The sequence below is a fragment of the Magallana gigas genome, chromosome 5 (assembly GCF_963853765.1).
Source record: "Magallana gigas chromosome 5, xbMagGiga1.1, whole genome shotgun sequence".
NCBI classification, from domain to species: Eukaryota; Metazoa; Mollusca; class Bivalvia; order Ostreida; family Ostreidae; genus Magallana; species Magallana gigas.
The window spans coordinates 53301665-53318712 of record NC_088857.1 but is presented as its reverse complement, the minus strand read 5'-3'; the positions used below and the strand labels follow the sequence as shown (position 1 = coordinate 53318712).

Genomic DNA, 17048 nt, shown 5'->3' with positions numbered 1-17048 from the left:
TCAATAAACTCCGTTCAGACAAAAAGTACGGGAAATGTGCATTATGACATCACAGTATATTACAAACCTCGAAAGTACTTATTAATCTATTTATTAGTAAAATTAACTTATACTAATCTTTTAATTAAAAACAACAAATGCTATTACTTACAATTTTGATGTCCGTTATATCGTACACACTGAAAAATAAGCGAGATGTCGTTCTCGCTGTACTACGAAATATGACGTCATATGCTTCAAAATGACGCATTAAGTTAAATCATTGAAGGCTATCGTGCAGTTTTATAGCGAAGAAAAATAAATGTCATACGTTAACGGAAAAGTATAAATGAATATTTTGTTTAAAATTATTAATAGTAGAATGCTACCTATATAGTCCTATTTTCATTTTGTTAAAAGTATGCATCGTATAAAGAAGCCACCTCGGTTTTGTATAAAATATCGTATATCTAAAATCTGAGTACCTAAATAAATAACTTAATTGCAAGGGCATACACTTATTTGATCCCGACAAACTTTTACATGTGAATTTGAAATATGCTATGTAACTTAAAAACTTCTACGATCCTTGTGAAATCTTACAAATTAATTATTTTTTAATGAAATTAACCCTGTGACCTTCAAAATTATTCAACATATGCATTATGAATTACGGTTTCTACTAACAAATATTCTTATCTTTAAAAGTTCGCACCGTTTTTCAAAATCTACGATATAACATCAAGTTATTTCATAATTCAGTTGTGAATTTTGACATGATTATGCCCTTGCAATATTGAATTTTTTAAATGACCTCAAAACCACAAATACATCTACTGCCATATCACGTGACCACTATGAACATAAAATATTGTACTGTTATTTATATACTTTAGAAATATAATGCATTTGAGTGACTGTTATTGATTTTAAAAAGGACATGCCAGTTTAACTAAAGTATAAGTGTTTTCATCACAAAAATTTGCCCATATTTTTATTGACCGCCTTAACTGTACTGCGAAGAGGTTTTTTGTGGCTATTCAAAGCTTATTATAAACCTACCTCACATTCTTGTTTGAAACTTTTCAATTTTTTTTTGTTTTTTGTTTTTTGTTTTGGTGTAAGTAGATGCACAACCCGGAAGCTTTTGTTTTTTTAAGCATGAATGTTGTGTGTGTATATGTAGCATGTTCAAACACAAACTTAACAACTTTATATTATGTCATATTTTAGTATAACGTCTGTAAACTGCAGGGGGCTAAATGATAGTAAGAAAAGAAAGGATGTTTTTAATTACCTTAGAGATTTAAAATCTTCCATTTATTGTCTCCAAGATACCCATTGTACAGAGAATGAAAAGAGTTCAGTATATGCCCAGTGGGGACATGATATTTTGATGAGTGCAGGTAGAACAGATGCTAGAGGAACACTAATACTTATGAACAATAATGTAGAAGTTAAAATATCTTCAACAAAATCTGATTCCAATGGAAACTTTATTATTACCAATATGTTAGTAGATAATAAATATAATATAACTTTGGTTAATTTATATGGACCAAATAGAGATGATCAAGATTTTTACTCAAATGTTGGAAATATTATAGAAGAATTTGGTAACGAATTTGTTATTTTATGTGGAGACTGGAATGTAGTTCAAGATTTTATGTTAGATTGCCATAATTATGTCAAAGAAAACAACCCCAAAAATAGGATAGAAATACAAAATCTTAAAAATAAATTCAATCTGGTAGACCCCTGGAGAGTAAATAACCCAACTTCAAAAAAATTTACCTGGACTCGTCGAAATCCCACAAAACAAGCTCGATTAGACTATTTTCTCATATCTGAAGAGTTAATGTCAATTTTAGGAAATGTTAAGATTATTCCAGGATATAGAACAGATCACTCAATAATTAATATTGAATTTAAGATTAATGACTTCGAACGAGGTAGAGGATTCTGGAGATTCAATAACTCTTTGTTAAGAGACAAAGAATATATATTGAAAATCAAAGAAATTATTAATGACACAGTTTTTGAATATACAAGGCCTCCGTACGTGCCAGGGCCTGATGCGGAATTATATATCCGCAAAGATTTATTCTTAGATGTATTGCTAATGAAAATCAGAAGCTTATCCATACATTATTCATCACTTAAAGCTAAAGAAAGAAAAGATAAGAAAAAAGATTCTATTACTCAGATTAAAGCTCTACAAGAAATGTATGACATGTGTCCTTCACAACTTTATTCAGATTTATTAAATGAACTTCAAACAGAGTTGGAAGATATAAGAAAATATGAACTTAATGGACTACTAATAAGAAGTCATTGCAAATGGATAGAGAAAGGAGAAAAACCTACTAAATATTTTGCTGCACTTGAAAAAAGAAACTATATAAATAAAAACATATCTAGGCTAATAAATGACCAAGGAGTAGAGATCAATAATCAAAATGAAATCTTACATGAAGTAAAAAAAATTTATAAGTCATTGTATGAGAATAAAGATCATTTACTTGAGGAGGTAAATCTTCAAGAAGTAATTATGGAAAAGGATGTAAAAAAAGTTACAGAAAGTATGAGAAATAAATTAGAATTAGAAATAACTAAAAAGGAAATATTAGAGGCATTAAAACTATTTAAAAATGATAAATCACCAGGAACAGATGGATTTACAGCAGAATTTTTTAAATTTTTTTGGTTTGATATTGGATCTTATATATTTAATTCCTTTAAATGTAGTCTTGATTCTGGTATCCTTTCTCACTCACAAACACAAGGAATCATTTCAATCCTACCAAAAGGACAAAAACCCAGAGAATATCTTAAAAATTGGAGGCCAATTTCACTTCTTAATGTAACCTATAAGTTATTATCAAGTGTCCTGGCTAGCCGTATGAAGCCCATTCTTGTTGACATTATTCACGAAAATCAAAAAGGTTTTTTAGCAGGGAGATATATCGGGGAGAATTCCAGACTACTTTATGATATTATACATTACTGCAATGAAACTAATACCCCAGGTCTAATTCTCATACTTGATTTTGAAAAGGCATTTGACTCAGTCTCTTGGAAATTTATTTCTAAAGTTTTAACATTTTTTAATTTTGGTGAGAATTTCCAAAATGCAATAAGAACTTTATTTAATAATGCAAAACTTTGTGTGATACAAAATGGTATATTTTCAGAATTTTTTAATATGGGCAGGGGATTTAGACAAGGGGACCCAATATCACCATATATTTTTATACTTTGTGCGGAAATAATGGGCCTTATGATAAGAAACAACATATTAATTGAAGGGATTAGTGTAATGAACAAAGAATATAAATTACTACAATACGCAGATGACACAGTGTTATTATTAAAAGGTTCGAAAAATTCAATTAAGTCAGCACTTTCTTTAGTTAATGAATATGCAAAATACTCGGGACTAAAACCTAATTATGATAAAACTAAGTGTGTAAAAATAGGACCCTTATCAAACAAATCAAATGAATATTTCAAGGATTTTGAAAAAGTTAACTGGTCTCAGGAACCATTTACAGTTTTAGGCATTACTTATTGTGTAAACTTAGATAATACAGATATGTACGAGTTAAACTTTAAACCAAAAATCAATGAAATGAAACTATCAATAAGCGCATGGTCTAGAAGAATGCTATCTACAGCAGGACGTATCACAGTAATTAAAAATTTGATTCTTCCAAAAATTACGCATCTCTTAATAAGTCTTCCTAATCCTCCAAGAAAACATATAAAGGAAATTGAAACAATTTTTTATAATTACATATGGAATTCAAAAACATCAAGAGTAGCCAAAAGTAGCATTATTCAAAGTTATGAAAAGGGTGGGCTAAGAATGATATGTCTTGATTCTTTTTGCAAAAGCTTGAAAACCACCTGGATACGCAGATTTTTTAATGATGCTTGTCAGTCAAGTTGGAAAGACTTGATAATAAGTACTTTTCCAAATATTTTAAATATGACAATTGTTGGAAGACAAATACTATATCAACTGTCAAAAACTTGTAAAAATCTATTTTGGAAAGATGTTTTTTTGTCATTTTTTGAACTTAGAAAATGTACTGACAGTGAATTATCTATTTTAAGCCCGATATGGTTTAATGAGTCTATATGTATTAATAACAAATATGTCTTTTATAAGCAATGGTTTTTAAAAGGTGTACATCAAATACTACATTTTTTCAACAATGATGGTACAATAATGAAATACGAACAATTCTGTAACCAATATGATATTAAACCTCCGTTTACACATTTTTTAGGAATTGTAGATTGTATTAAAAAGTTACGGTTAAACTATGATACAGAAATTATTCTTCAAAATATTCCATATTATCCAGAATTTTTATGGATAGTTAGGAAAAATAAACAAGGCTCAAGAGACTTTTATGATATTTTTATTTATGAGAAATGGAAAAAACCAAAATCAGAATTGAAATGGGAAAAGGAACTAGACATGAATGTAAATAACATATGGTGGAAAAGACAAAACTTATTATTTTTCAAAATAACTAACGACGTACAATTAAGATGGTTTCAATACAGGATTGTACATCGAATTATTGCGACTAATACTTATTTATGTAAGATAGGAATAGTTGAATCAGAGTTATGTACATTTTGTAGATGTAATGCAGAAACTATTTGTCATCTTTTTTGGGAATGTGAATATGTGAGTGAAATCTGGGATAATTTACTAGTTTGGATGAAGGACGAATTTGAATTAGATATACCATTGAACAAAGTAGATGTTATATTTGGTAGATACTACAAATATTATAACATTTTCAATATAATAATATGTATTGTAAAGAGACATATATATAGAAAAAGGAGTAGAAAAGAATTACCCTCCTTTACTGGAATCAAACGTGAAATACTTTATTATTACAAATGTGAAAAATTTATTTACACGAAAAATTGTGAATTAGAGAAATTTCATGTAAGATGGGCGAGGCTGTCCTTTAATAATGATTGTTGATTTTAAGCCTTTTGCCCCTAGGATCTTAGATATTACAAAGTAATTTATTTTTGTTTACTGTAAAATGCTGATTTTTTGTACTTGATTATGATGCAGAGTAATGTGCATATACATGCAACTGAATGAGTGGGTGTATGAATGATGTTATTTGTAAAAACACCCTGTTTCAAAATTTTTCCAGTATATATAATGTTAACTTATAGACTCCAAGGCTCCCCAACCTCGGCTATAAGAATACTTCTACATGTTCTGGGGTAATAAAAACAGTTATAAAAAAAAAAAATTATGATATGTAGAAAAATGCAAAATTGTTATAATGAATAATGAATGAAAGCCTGTATATTGCATCTAAGGGAGATGTGCAGCCATCTTGAACAATTGAGGATAAGAATGTAAACATTTCTTTAACTGGCTTGTTTCTGCCCGAAACTGACCAAAAATGCATGTTGCCAACAGATATAGAAGCAAAAACTCTGAGATTCTACTTGTTGTTTTGTATGCAAACTATGCATTCAAGAACAGTCGTAATGTGTGCGCAGTGAATTTCGCCGAATTCCTAATACTATACATGTGATCTTCACTAATATATATTATAATTGATAGAAGTAAAAAACCTTTAAGGGGGATGTGAGGCCATCTTATACAATTGAGAATTAAAATGTAAAATATTTCTTGAACTGGCGTGTTTCTTTAATTCTGTCCAAAACTGTAGTCAAAAGATGAAAAAGCAATAAATATGAAATTCTATATTTTGTTTTGCATGCATATTACGCATGCAAGAGCAGAACAATGCATTTTCAATACTTAGAACTGCGCATCTATAGACTTGAATTCAAGATTTAAAAATAGGATATTATATGAAAGGAGGTCGTTAGTGTCCACTCTACAACAATTTGCTAAGAAAATGTTCAAAGCTTTGTCTCAAAAGGAGGTACCCTATTTTCTTATACTCAAAAACTATCAATATAGCCCAAGATATTTTTTGTCCGTGTATATGGAGGTACATTGAAGATATATTTTCAGTGAAAAAATATATGTATATTTCATATTTGAGACAATTAGATTTTTGGACCCCTACCCTCCTTCTTAAAAGAATTAATTTACTTTACACTTATAGAACTGAAAAAAAACCCATTGAAACTGGTACAGAGATGTCTTTCACATTCAACACAGATTCTTTTTATTTTCGATTAAAATATATCTAGTAAATATTCCTCCATAGACACAGGAGTTCTAAGTATAGACTAAAATTTTCTTGTGCTAAAAATATATGCCATGCCGACAGATAAAAATAGGATACCCTATTTTGAGGCAAAGGTATAAAATTACTGATTTAATTTTTTTCTCAACAAATATTAATGGTTGTAGAAAGGACACCAATGAACCCCTATCTTATTTTTTGATATGTTTAAGCTTTCAAAATAATCGAACCCTTCCATTGGAAAAATCGCATTCAATGCAAGAATACTGTACGATAAAAAAAATCATCCTTTTTTTTGCAGCAATTGAGCACTGATATTTTAGGCCACAAAGGTCAGTCTTGGAAAGTAATATTGATTAAGATTGGATTTCTTACCCACATTTTTATATTTTATTCGGATTTTTCATTTATTTGCAATACATCATGAAAATCTCGCATTTACGGGAATGTTTTTAATACTGTAGAGAGGGATGATCTCGCTTTAAATAGCGAGACTGTCTCTCTATAAGGGAACGGTTCCAAACCTGGTTTTATATTTTAACAATTATGAATTATATTAGTGAAGATGACATGTACAGTATTAGGCCTAGGAATTCGGCGAAATTCACTGCGCACACATTACGCCTCGCACTACTTTGTTAAGGGAGATGTGCAGCCATCTTGTACATTTGAGGATATGAATATAAACATTTCTTGAACTGGCTTATTTCTGCCCGACACTTGCTAAAAATGTTGCCAAAAGATATAAAAGCAATAAATATAAAGTCCTACATGTCATTTTGTTTGAAAAATATGCGTAAGCAAGCTTCGACATTTTTCTACCCAAATGGTTGTAGAGAGGACACCAATGAACCCCATTCATAGTTTTTCAATTTTTTAAATTTTCAAAATAAGTCCGCAGCTGCGCAGTTCGACAGCTGTTCTGAATGATTAAAAAGGCATTGTCCGGTTCTTGTATGCATACTTTTCAAACACAATGACATGTAGGACTTCATATTTATTGCTTTTATATCTGTTGGCAACATTTTTGGTCATTTTCGGGCAGAAATAAGCCAGTTCAAGAAATGTTTATATTCATATCCTCAAATGTACAAGATGGCCGGACGTCACCCTTAAAGTGACACGGTGACTGAAAAAAGATGATCTACTTTTTGATTACGAGAACGGAATAAGAAGAAATATACGATGTTTTGTCAAACGGGAGCTTTCACGAATTGTATGTCATAAACTGTCCTTTAACAAATTGTTAAATCTCATCCAAATTACACGTGTAAACAGAGTTGTATTGGACATTGATTTCAGTGTCATGTGATTATGATTGCTATCTTAATATAGTTATAGTGGAATTAACACACTGAGAAAAGAATTTAAAATTTAAAGTTATTTGATATCTAATGTAAGAAACATGCATTTATAGAGAGTGCATGGTTCTTCATTTGATAGAAATGGCAAGCCCCTCGCCAAAAGATACTTTGTGCCAGGTTTGATTGAAATAAGCCCAGCGGTTCTGAAAAAATATGATAAAAATGTGAAAATATACGCCGACACCAAGAACGACTTTTAAAAAATAAAGAGGGGTCCTACATCTCTTTTCTATATTTGATACACCCGCCATGTTACGAAAATGTCACATCACTATTTTGATTAATTGTAACACATGTCAATACTTATAAAATATTTGTATCACATTTCTATTTTGATTTTTATTTATTTATTTCAATCTTCATTCATATGTTTCCAATTCTGTAAAATATCAGAATAAACATTACACATAAGAATATAATTGCCAGTATAACATATGCACTCGAAGTATTGGTTTGATTTATACATTAGATATTAAAATATTATTTTGAGTACTTATTACTCCACAGAAAATTTTAGATATTTTGAAAAATGATGCATGTTATATGGTGAAAGAAAATTGTTTTTCATGAAGGGGAAAAAATACAAAAAAGGAAGGGGTACTTAAGTTGATGAATATTCCACAATAATTTTTGATTCATAAGACGTATGAAAAAAGTTTTTGAAAGATATTAAATACCAAGTTTAAAATAAATACTCCATGCAGTATTTATATGACAATTATTGTTACATTGAATTGTTTGAAAACGATTACCTTCTTTGTAGCATGTTTGAAAATGTATTTTTATTTTGTTGACTTTTTGCGAAACGGATACGAGGTACTGAAATCAGACGGTTTCACATTTTCGGCTACTTCTGATGGCAAAGTAGCATACTCTATCAAAATAGCGATGTTTAAAACCGATCTCAGCATTTTTTCTGCATATTGTTCACTTTATTGTAAGAAATTCCACAATTAAATTTTGAAATAAATATTCAGAGCATTGTCAAAAATCAGGACTCGCTTTTCTACTATTAACAAAAAAAACTGTATCCGCTCTTGACTAGTATCCGTCCTAGTACCCTTCCTGGTAACCGTCCGTATCCAATCTACTACAAGAGATATCGACGCCATTGAGAAAATTCAATTTTGTTGGAATTTGATGTAGAAGGAAATAACATCGTTTTTTATCATAGAATAGAGATAAATAGTTTTCTCGGATTAAATGATACCTTGCCCCGGGGCCATAAAACTTAGACGAGCTTACCGGTGTGTTCCCGTTTTGCACACATTTGATAATTGGGTATAGAACAATAGGTGTGAATTGTGTTGTGATAGCAATTATAGTCTGCTTTCAGTCAAAGTCAAGATTTTACCTGGATTTTTACCTGTGTTTTATCAGCGCCTTTACGATGAAACATGAAGAATATAGATACAATTGTATTTTGTTGTGTTTTAGGTCTAACAACTAGTAACTATCACCATTTTTTTCTTTTGATAAAATAAAGATAATGATATTTTTAGTCTTAAATTTTCACTCAGGTCAAGACGTTGTGAAGATGATGTGGTACTCCCTGTCTCTTTTTACAACTTGCTTGCGAAATATGTAAAATGCATGTTTATAATTGGTTGGTTGGTATCAACAGAAAGAATATTATAAAAAGAAAAACAGATCTTTATCACAAAATATTTCAATCATCGAAGTAATGGCTTTGACAGTAGTTCTTATGACATAACCGCTTTAGTATAAATTACATTTTATAATTGCAGGTCACTTTCTGATTTTTCAAATCAGTAGCTAAATACATGAAGCACAAAAATTTCCGACAAAAATGATAATTTTAATATTGATTCAATAATTTCTTATGACGTCACCGCTTTAGTTTATATTGCGGTACATTTTCTGGGTTTTTTTTTTCAAACCAGTAGCTAAATACACGGAGCACAAAAAATTCTGACAAAAATAATAATCTGAATATTGATTCTATATACTTCAATCTGAAGAAGGTTTAGGTCTTCATTTGATAGGTTTTACAGTTTTTGAAGCATATAAAATTGCTGATTTATCATCATACCATCATCAACTTTGTCTATTTTCTTCGATTATACAAACCACAGCATAAATGAGAAATATTTTGCAGCGTTTCCACTAGACACATTTCCTCACTTTATGTCAGCAAAAGCAATTTTAATTGAATATAAAAATACATTTTCTTTTCAAAGTCAAACATGTACATGTATATGTACTTCTTATAGACAGCAAGTTAAACAAAGCATTTCATATCCAACATTTTTGCAATAATCTTTCTTGTTTAAATAAATTAATGAAATTGTTCATGACTAAATAACTGTAGTAATGTTTGAAATTATATTAAAAAACATGCAGGTCAACTGTTATGTAAATGAGCTTTTATGCAATTCATATTGTAACATACCTAATTTTCAAATGTGTGCAAAACGGGAACAAACCTAGCTTACATTTGATCTCAGTCTCATTTTTCCACAATATGTTCCTTTTGTAAAAGTGAGACTTAGATCAAAAGTAAGCTCGTCTAAGTTTTATGGCCCCAGGGGGAGATAAGTACGAAAGCCGAGAAGGATCATTCGAGATTCGAGATTCGAAATACGAGATTCGAAATACGAGATTCGAGATTCGAAATTCGAGATTCAATATCTAAATTAACCAATCAAATCATGGATCTGAAACCTGTATCCTAGCAACATCAAACTGTTCTAAATAAAGATCATTCGTACATGCTCTTTCCTACAAATAAATGTCTTAATAGCTCTTATATAGTGGTTAAATTAACATTGATGAATTAACCGCACACAGTATAAACAATTAAATTAGAAATAACACTGTTGGCTTTGCGAATCTAAGTGGTTTTGTTTGCCCTGTATGTATTTCCCCCCGAACAATTTTAACCCGAAGTGTATTCGCCCCAACTGTGTAAAAATCGGCTCGCGAAGAAAGATCTGTTTAATCTAATTGTTTTAGCTATGAAAGGCTATGTACCAATAGCCCTATGAAACGAAACTCAATGAAATAATCGACATGTCAAAATATAGGTTATGATAAAGTTTTAAACCATAGAAGATATAATGATTTACAACCTCAAAGACAAAAATCCAGATAAGAATAGTGTATTGTAGGGTATGGCAATGCCATTGTCGATATGAGAGAGAGAGAGAGAGAGAGAGAGAGAGAGAGAGAGAGAGAGAGAGAGAGAGAGAGAGACAGAGAGAGACAGACAGACAGACAGACACAGAGAGAGTTTTTTAGTGTCAAATTCAGTTTGATTTAGAATTTGAAATTGATTTGATTTCTTACAAGCATAATTATATAGACAATAATTAAGCCTCTAAAACGAGAAAAGAGAGGAGGTAGCTAGGGTAGGGCAGACCAACTAGCAAGCTTTAATTTTAACGGTGTTAGCGCACCTGTGATTTACATCGACTCTCTCTCTCTCTCTCTCTCTCTCTCTCTCTCTCTCTCTCTCTCTCTCTCTCTCTCTCTCATCACCTAGCATTTCCTTTTCCGTGAGGGGGTTTGGGGTATTTGTGATGTCTTACATTAGCTAGCGAAAATGATAAAAGAGTCATGAAATTTTCTTTAAATTGTGTGCGGATGATGTACGCCAATAATCTGTTTTGAGTATATACATTTCATGAGGGGGGGGGGGGGGGGGGCTATATAGTCCTAATTAATTTGTCAGTTATTCTGTCCCCACTTTGTTTTCTCTTCGTTTTCCAGGTTTTTTTTTATTTGGCTCGGCAAATTAATATAAAACTTTCTGTGTAGCTCCATAACGATGCACTGTAGATAAATTATGAGTAGTTTTACTTTTGATAAACAGGTACATATCCGTACTTGATTTTTAATTTGACTCTTATAATCGGATTTAATATTCCAATAATTATAGGGTAGGAAAGAGTAGACGGGACTTTTTTGCGCATATCCTACTGTACCATTCATTCAACACAGGTATTAGCACTCATCGAGTTCGACTTGCTTTCCTTTTCTTTCATCCACTGGATTTAAAGCTATTAATTTTTGAAAATATTTTGAATTTATGGCCTGATTACATATAAATTAGAGCTGCGCTGGTGCATATATTTACCCGAATGGACCAAAATATAACCAAATGAATCTAAAAATTTTGACAAAATTAGTTTTAAACGTACGACTCTTTTTCAATTCTAATCGGGTATGTCCTTTAGAAAAATCTTGAACCACACACATTTTAGCAAATAAAATGCCAATTGTTTCATTTTTTTAAAGGGAGGGAGGTGGTGCCGGTAAAGGACATGTATTGCTTGTGGCAGTTGTGCTATACTCTCATTTGTTATAATAGGTAATACTACATATTGATATAAAATGAAAGTTTCCAATTACACTGTACATAGCTTCTATCACGCATTTTGACCCGTGCGATAGTTTAAAACAATTTTCAAAGCATTGAATGTAATTCAACCGATCATTTTTGAAATTTAATTTTCTGGATCCCCGCCTGATACGTCCGCCTTCTTGTATATTAGAATTACATGTACGTTGACCATATGTACACATTAACTTAATCGGCTATGTTATGGGACGATAACATTTTTTATCAATGTTTTTGCAGGATATGTAACAAATAACAGCCTATTTGTGGGTTTTTGCACTGATTATTTGAGATAATTTGCCGCCATCTTTTATGCATTCCACACACCACTCACAGTTTCTTTTTTTGGTGTTCTGTGTGTATGGCGACAAATTGGTAAATTTGCACCACTCACCCCTTGTAGCTTCATCCTGATTACATTTTATCTGGCTAAGTGTAATGTAGTAGTATATTAAATACACACATCTTTGTTTGCAGTGCTTATTTACATCTTTAGAGATTTAATTACAAAAAAAGTAAACATTTGTATGACTTATATGTAATTATTGTCAATTTTGGTGCGGGGGGGGGGGGGGGGTAGGAAACTACAGAGAAACTTAACTTGGCTGTGAAACATATGCTTTTATTCTTTCTTGTTGATATATCAATGAATGAATTAAAAAAAATATATGTACAACAATTAATTTTGAAATATTCATGCACAATCAAATAAAAGGTTTTACTGTTCTCTGCACAAGAAATCGGCAATGTGAACAAATTGGCACCCTATCATCCCTACCTTTAATTGTAGAGAGTAAGTATCCTTCTATATTGAAAACAATTCCAAAAGTAAGACTCATAATAAGTTGTTACTGAGGAAAAGGAAAAAAAAATTGTATTTGTTAATAATTCCGTATGATGTGATAATATCTCAATGATTTGTTTATAATCATAGTACTAGTGTATCACTGTATGCATACATAAAAACGATAAGTAATGCTTATATTTATTAGTGAAACAGGACAGGGACAGATTATTCATATTTAGATTATTTAGATACATGTACTAATCTTCATGCGGGGATCTAGAAAGGAGGGGGTCAGGGGATCTGGACCCCCTCCTCGGGAAAATTGGAGCTTATCAAATTTACATAGTAAATTTTTTTAAAATTGGCCTAGGACCCCCTACAGAAAAAATTAGGTACGCTTATGAAGTTCTCTACCATAACCGCATTTTTACACAAAAGGGGTGAATAAACCCGGGTTTTAAACTATTACTGGTGGTGAAATACCTTAGGGTTCAAACGCATCAGGTGGAAATGCACCAGGGCAAACAAAATCACTTAGATCCGCGAAGCACACTGCATTATTACTAGTCTACTTAGATATTCTGTGTAAAAGTAAATACAAATAATTATTTAGTTAGGTAGGGAGAAGTGAACATAGCATTTATTTGTATATCAGAGCATGTACGTATGATTTTTATTTAGAACAGTTTGATGTCGCTAGGATACATATTTTCAGATCCTTGATTTGATTGGTTAATTTAGATATTGAATCTCGAATTTCGAATCTCGAATCTCGTATTTCGAATCTCGTATTTCGAATCTCGAATCTCGAATGATCCTTCTCGGCTTTCGTAGATAAGGCTTCCCGTACGTTATATTTTTTGCAGTTAAATACCTAATACCCGATTTTGGGATTTTAGATGTTCACAGCCCTAATCAAAATGCATTTCTATGTGCTACGTGTAAATTAACTGCAACTTTATTTTTTAACAGTAATAGTTGCAAGTGTTGACATATCGTTTTAAAAATCGATTTATATTTTAGATAAGTTTGCCATTAATGATTTAATAATTAATTAATAATAATAATTAATAATTTCAGCAGACTAGTTTTGTCTTTCCAAGTATTACGTATGTTTGTAGGACAACTCTTAAGAAGGCTGACATGTCAGAGCGTCTGGCGTTTGCATTTTATGCCTTATTTTGAAGTCTAAATTATAATCTTAGACTCATCTGACAATTACATGTGCCCCGCTTTTAAATTTGATGTTTGAAAAACATTTATTAATGAAAATCACCCCCCCCCCCCAAATTTCCAAGAGTCGGTATAATCTTGATTATTATTAAGAATCAAAATTTATACATGAAATGTACAAATTTTGATTCTTAATAATCTAATTTTTGTTAAGGACACTACTGGCGTGCGTCATTTTTCGTATATTATTTATGTGTTGATAAAATGACGTCACAATGTACTGGCGAGAAATGGTACTCGGCGAGAACTGGTCGCACGCCAGTAGAGACTTTACGCCAACAATTTGTCTTGTAGTTTTCTAGAAGAAGTTAAAGATGTAAAATCGTTAACGAATGACGCACGACGACGGAGGAAGAACAATTGTAATAGTTGACGGATACGTTTTTCCCCCAACACTTTCTGGTGAATATAACAACAATCAATAGATGCACGGTATAAGAATTATATATTTTTTTTAATTCTCAACTAAAACAGTTATTACGACTTCCTGATATGATCCACTTACATAACACCAATTATCTGCTTCTAACACAATTGTATGTTCCGGTATCTTAATGTACATGTATGCCAATTTACACACGCCAAAGTATTCTAATAAAATTGATATTTACTTTTCATTCTTAATATCAGAGAACCATAAATATAAATGTGAGATACATGCACTAGTTTTGATTACAGTGTATACTCCCATAATTGTTTTTTTTTTAAATTTAACAACTACTTTTTCAGTGTAAAATGCGTGTTCATTCTAAATGTACTGATAATGAGCACATTCTGTGTTTGATAGCAGTTGCTTACATTCTACAAGGTAACTGTTTGCCCATTCACAAATGGAAATCCTCATTTGATTTTTGTTTTAATATCACTTTTTTATCTTTTTTCTTCAAATATAGTGGATTATTCTGATTTTGGCACAGTCTTTTATTTGGTCGACAGACAATGGACAATTTCAGCTTCTGTAAGATTAATTGTGACCTATGTTGTTAATATAACCAAGCTATAATTAGATTGACTCAACATCAATATATGATCAGCAAAAAAGGGTTTAAATTTTGGGCAAAACTTGCCGAACACATACCAAAAGAACATTATAATTGGACATAATGAAGAAATATGGTATCAAAAACACAAAATACTAGTATTAAATATTTGGAGAATTGGTACCCCATCTGCGTCCACCTTTTACAGTCGAAAAAACAACAGTCGGACAATTTATTTCCAAGACATACGGAATCTAGATACGATGTCACACACCATACGGGCATCTTTGATGAAAAGTGAAATATTTCATGGTCTAATTTACGTTGATGAAGGGCACTGTAAAGATACGCACGCACACACGTGCATTCGAAAAGAGAGAGAGAGAGAGAGAGAGAGAGAGAGAGAGAGAGAGAGAGAGAGAGAGAGAGAGAGAGAGAGAGAGAGAAACTTCAGGCCTTTACGACGTTTTCTGGTACACCTGTGCATATTTGCCATGTAAGTCAACTCAACAATGATAAATTACTGTAGTGAATGTATGATATGAACGAGCATCCTCAAGTTATGAAGATTTCACTTTCTCTAAATCATGATCCCCTGTGATTGGGTGGGGTCACAATTTGGGTTCAAGTTTTTACATAGGAATATATAGAAAAATATATTTAAATATCTTCTCAAACTCCAATTGGCTATCAAAGCTGTAACATACGTGAACTGTTTCTTAAGTAGCGTAGATACAAGTTTATTGAAGTCAGGATCCCCGGGGTTTGGGTGGGCTCCATATGGGGGTTATTCAAATGTTTAAATATGAATATAGAGAGAAAATAACTTTACAAATATTCCTCTCAAAAACCAACTAACCATCTTCGCTAGCCAAGGGTTTACGATCCGCTTCTCTCCTCAGAGGAGATTTAGTAATACCCCAACATTAGCAGAGATGCGTTTGCTTGTCGTGTGATATATGAAAACGCCGAGAGTTTAACTTATAAATTACAAAACTTACCAGAACGAGGACCCTCTCCATAGCACGCATACGTTATATAATTGAAAGTAAATTAACTTCCGGGTATATAAAAACTTTGCATATTTATATACGAGTATATGCACTTTAAATGTCCTTTCGTCACAATTTACTTTCCTCTTAAACTATAGACGTCATATCTATTTAAACAATTTAAATTAAGGGTGACAGACAGCATAGAAAATTGGATGCTCATTTTAATGGTAAGCGCTATTATAATATATAACAATACACTAAAAAATTTTATTAGTTAATACAAATGAAAAAGTATAAGCATATAAGGTATATATATAATAAAAATGTCGACCGTTTACTTTTAGTATTAATATGATGTTAATGCTGGGGGTAATGCTACATAAATGTAATGGTAATGTATTGTAATGTAATGTCACAAAGTTAGCATTACAAGTAATAGTATCATACTGTATAATTACCATAATCTAATATAATGTAAGCATTACAAGACTGCAATACTTTGCTAATTTATGCACATTCATTTTTGGGAGTTGATTTTTAATCAACTCTCCTATGCAGTCACTCGGACAAACCGAAAGTGAAACAGTGTTTGGACCTCAGCACAAATCATTGCTCCTGACAAGACTTAGTTCTTGAAAATAATTGATGAATTCAATGTAATGTATGCTAAAGCATTGTTTTTCAAGGAAACTTATTTACAAATACCTTAAAAATAGTCAGATTTTAAATGGTACGAACAATTTAAATATTTTTGTAGTCGTATGTATTCCTACGCCAGAGTTCAATATAGTCTCGTTCAACTCGACGCTCGGCTGTCTCCGTAAACCCTTGTCGGAGATTTACGGTGTCAGCCGAACGTTTGGTTGAACGAGACTAGAGTTCAAAATTGCTTGGATCCATACAATTTTCGAGAAATATTTTTACCACTGATACATAGTTTGATTGAATTAATTTTATCTTTAAATATTATTTAACATGATTCATATGGAGGTTTCTCGACATTCTAGTCGAAAAAGTTCAAAAATTCATATTATAAAAATATGCGTAATTCAAATTAGAAACTACGTATACATGTATTTGTCATGCAAAATAAAATATCATTGATTTTAAAATAAATAAACATCGACAAAAT

The 17048-nt window shown here is 31.4% G+C and overlaps 1 protein-coding gene across 1 annotated transcript in view; it reads right to left on the bottom strand.

Annotated features, from left to right (window-relative positions):
• The window catches only part of LOC105322094 (multiple epidermal growth factor-like domains protein 10), a 40113-nt gene extending 24126 nt beyond the window's left edge, over positions 1-15987 (bottom strand). The window contains exon 1 of the mRNA XM_066085274.1: positions 15923-15987. Coding sequence (XP_065941346.1) covers positions 15923-15952 — 30 coding nt within the window. The 5' untranslated portion in view covers positions 15953-15987. The remainder of the gene's footprint in view (positions 1-15922) is intronic.
• Between the last annotated feature and the right edge of the window lie 1061 nt (positions 15988-17048).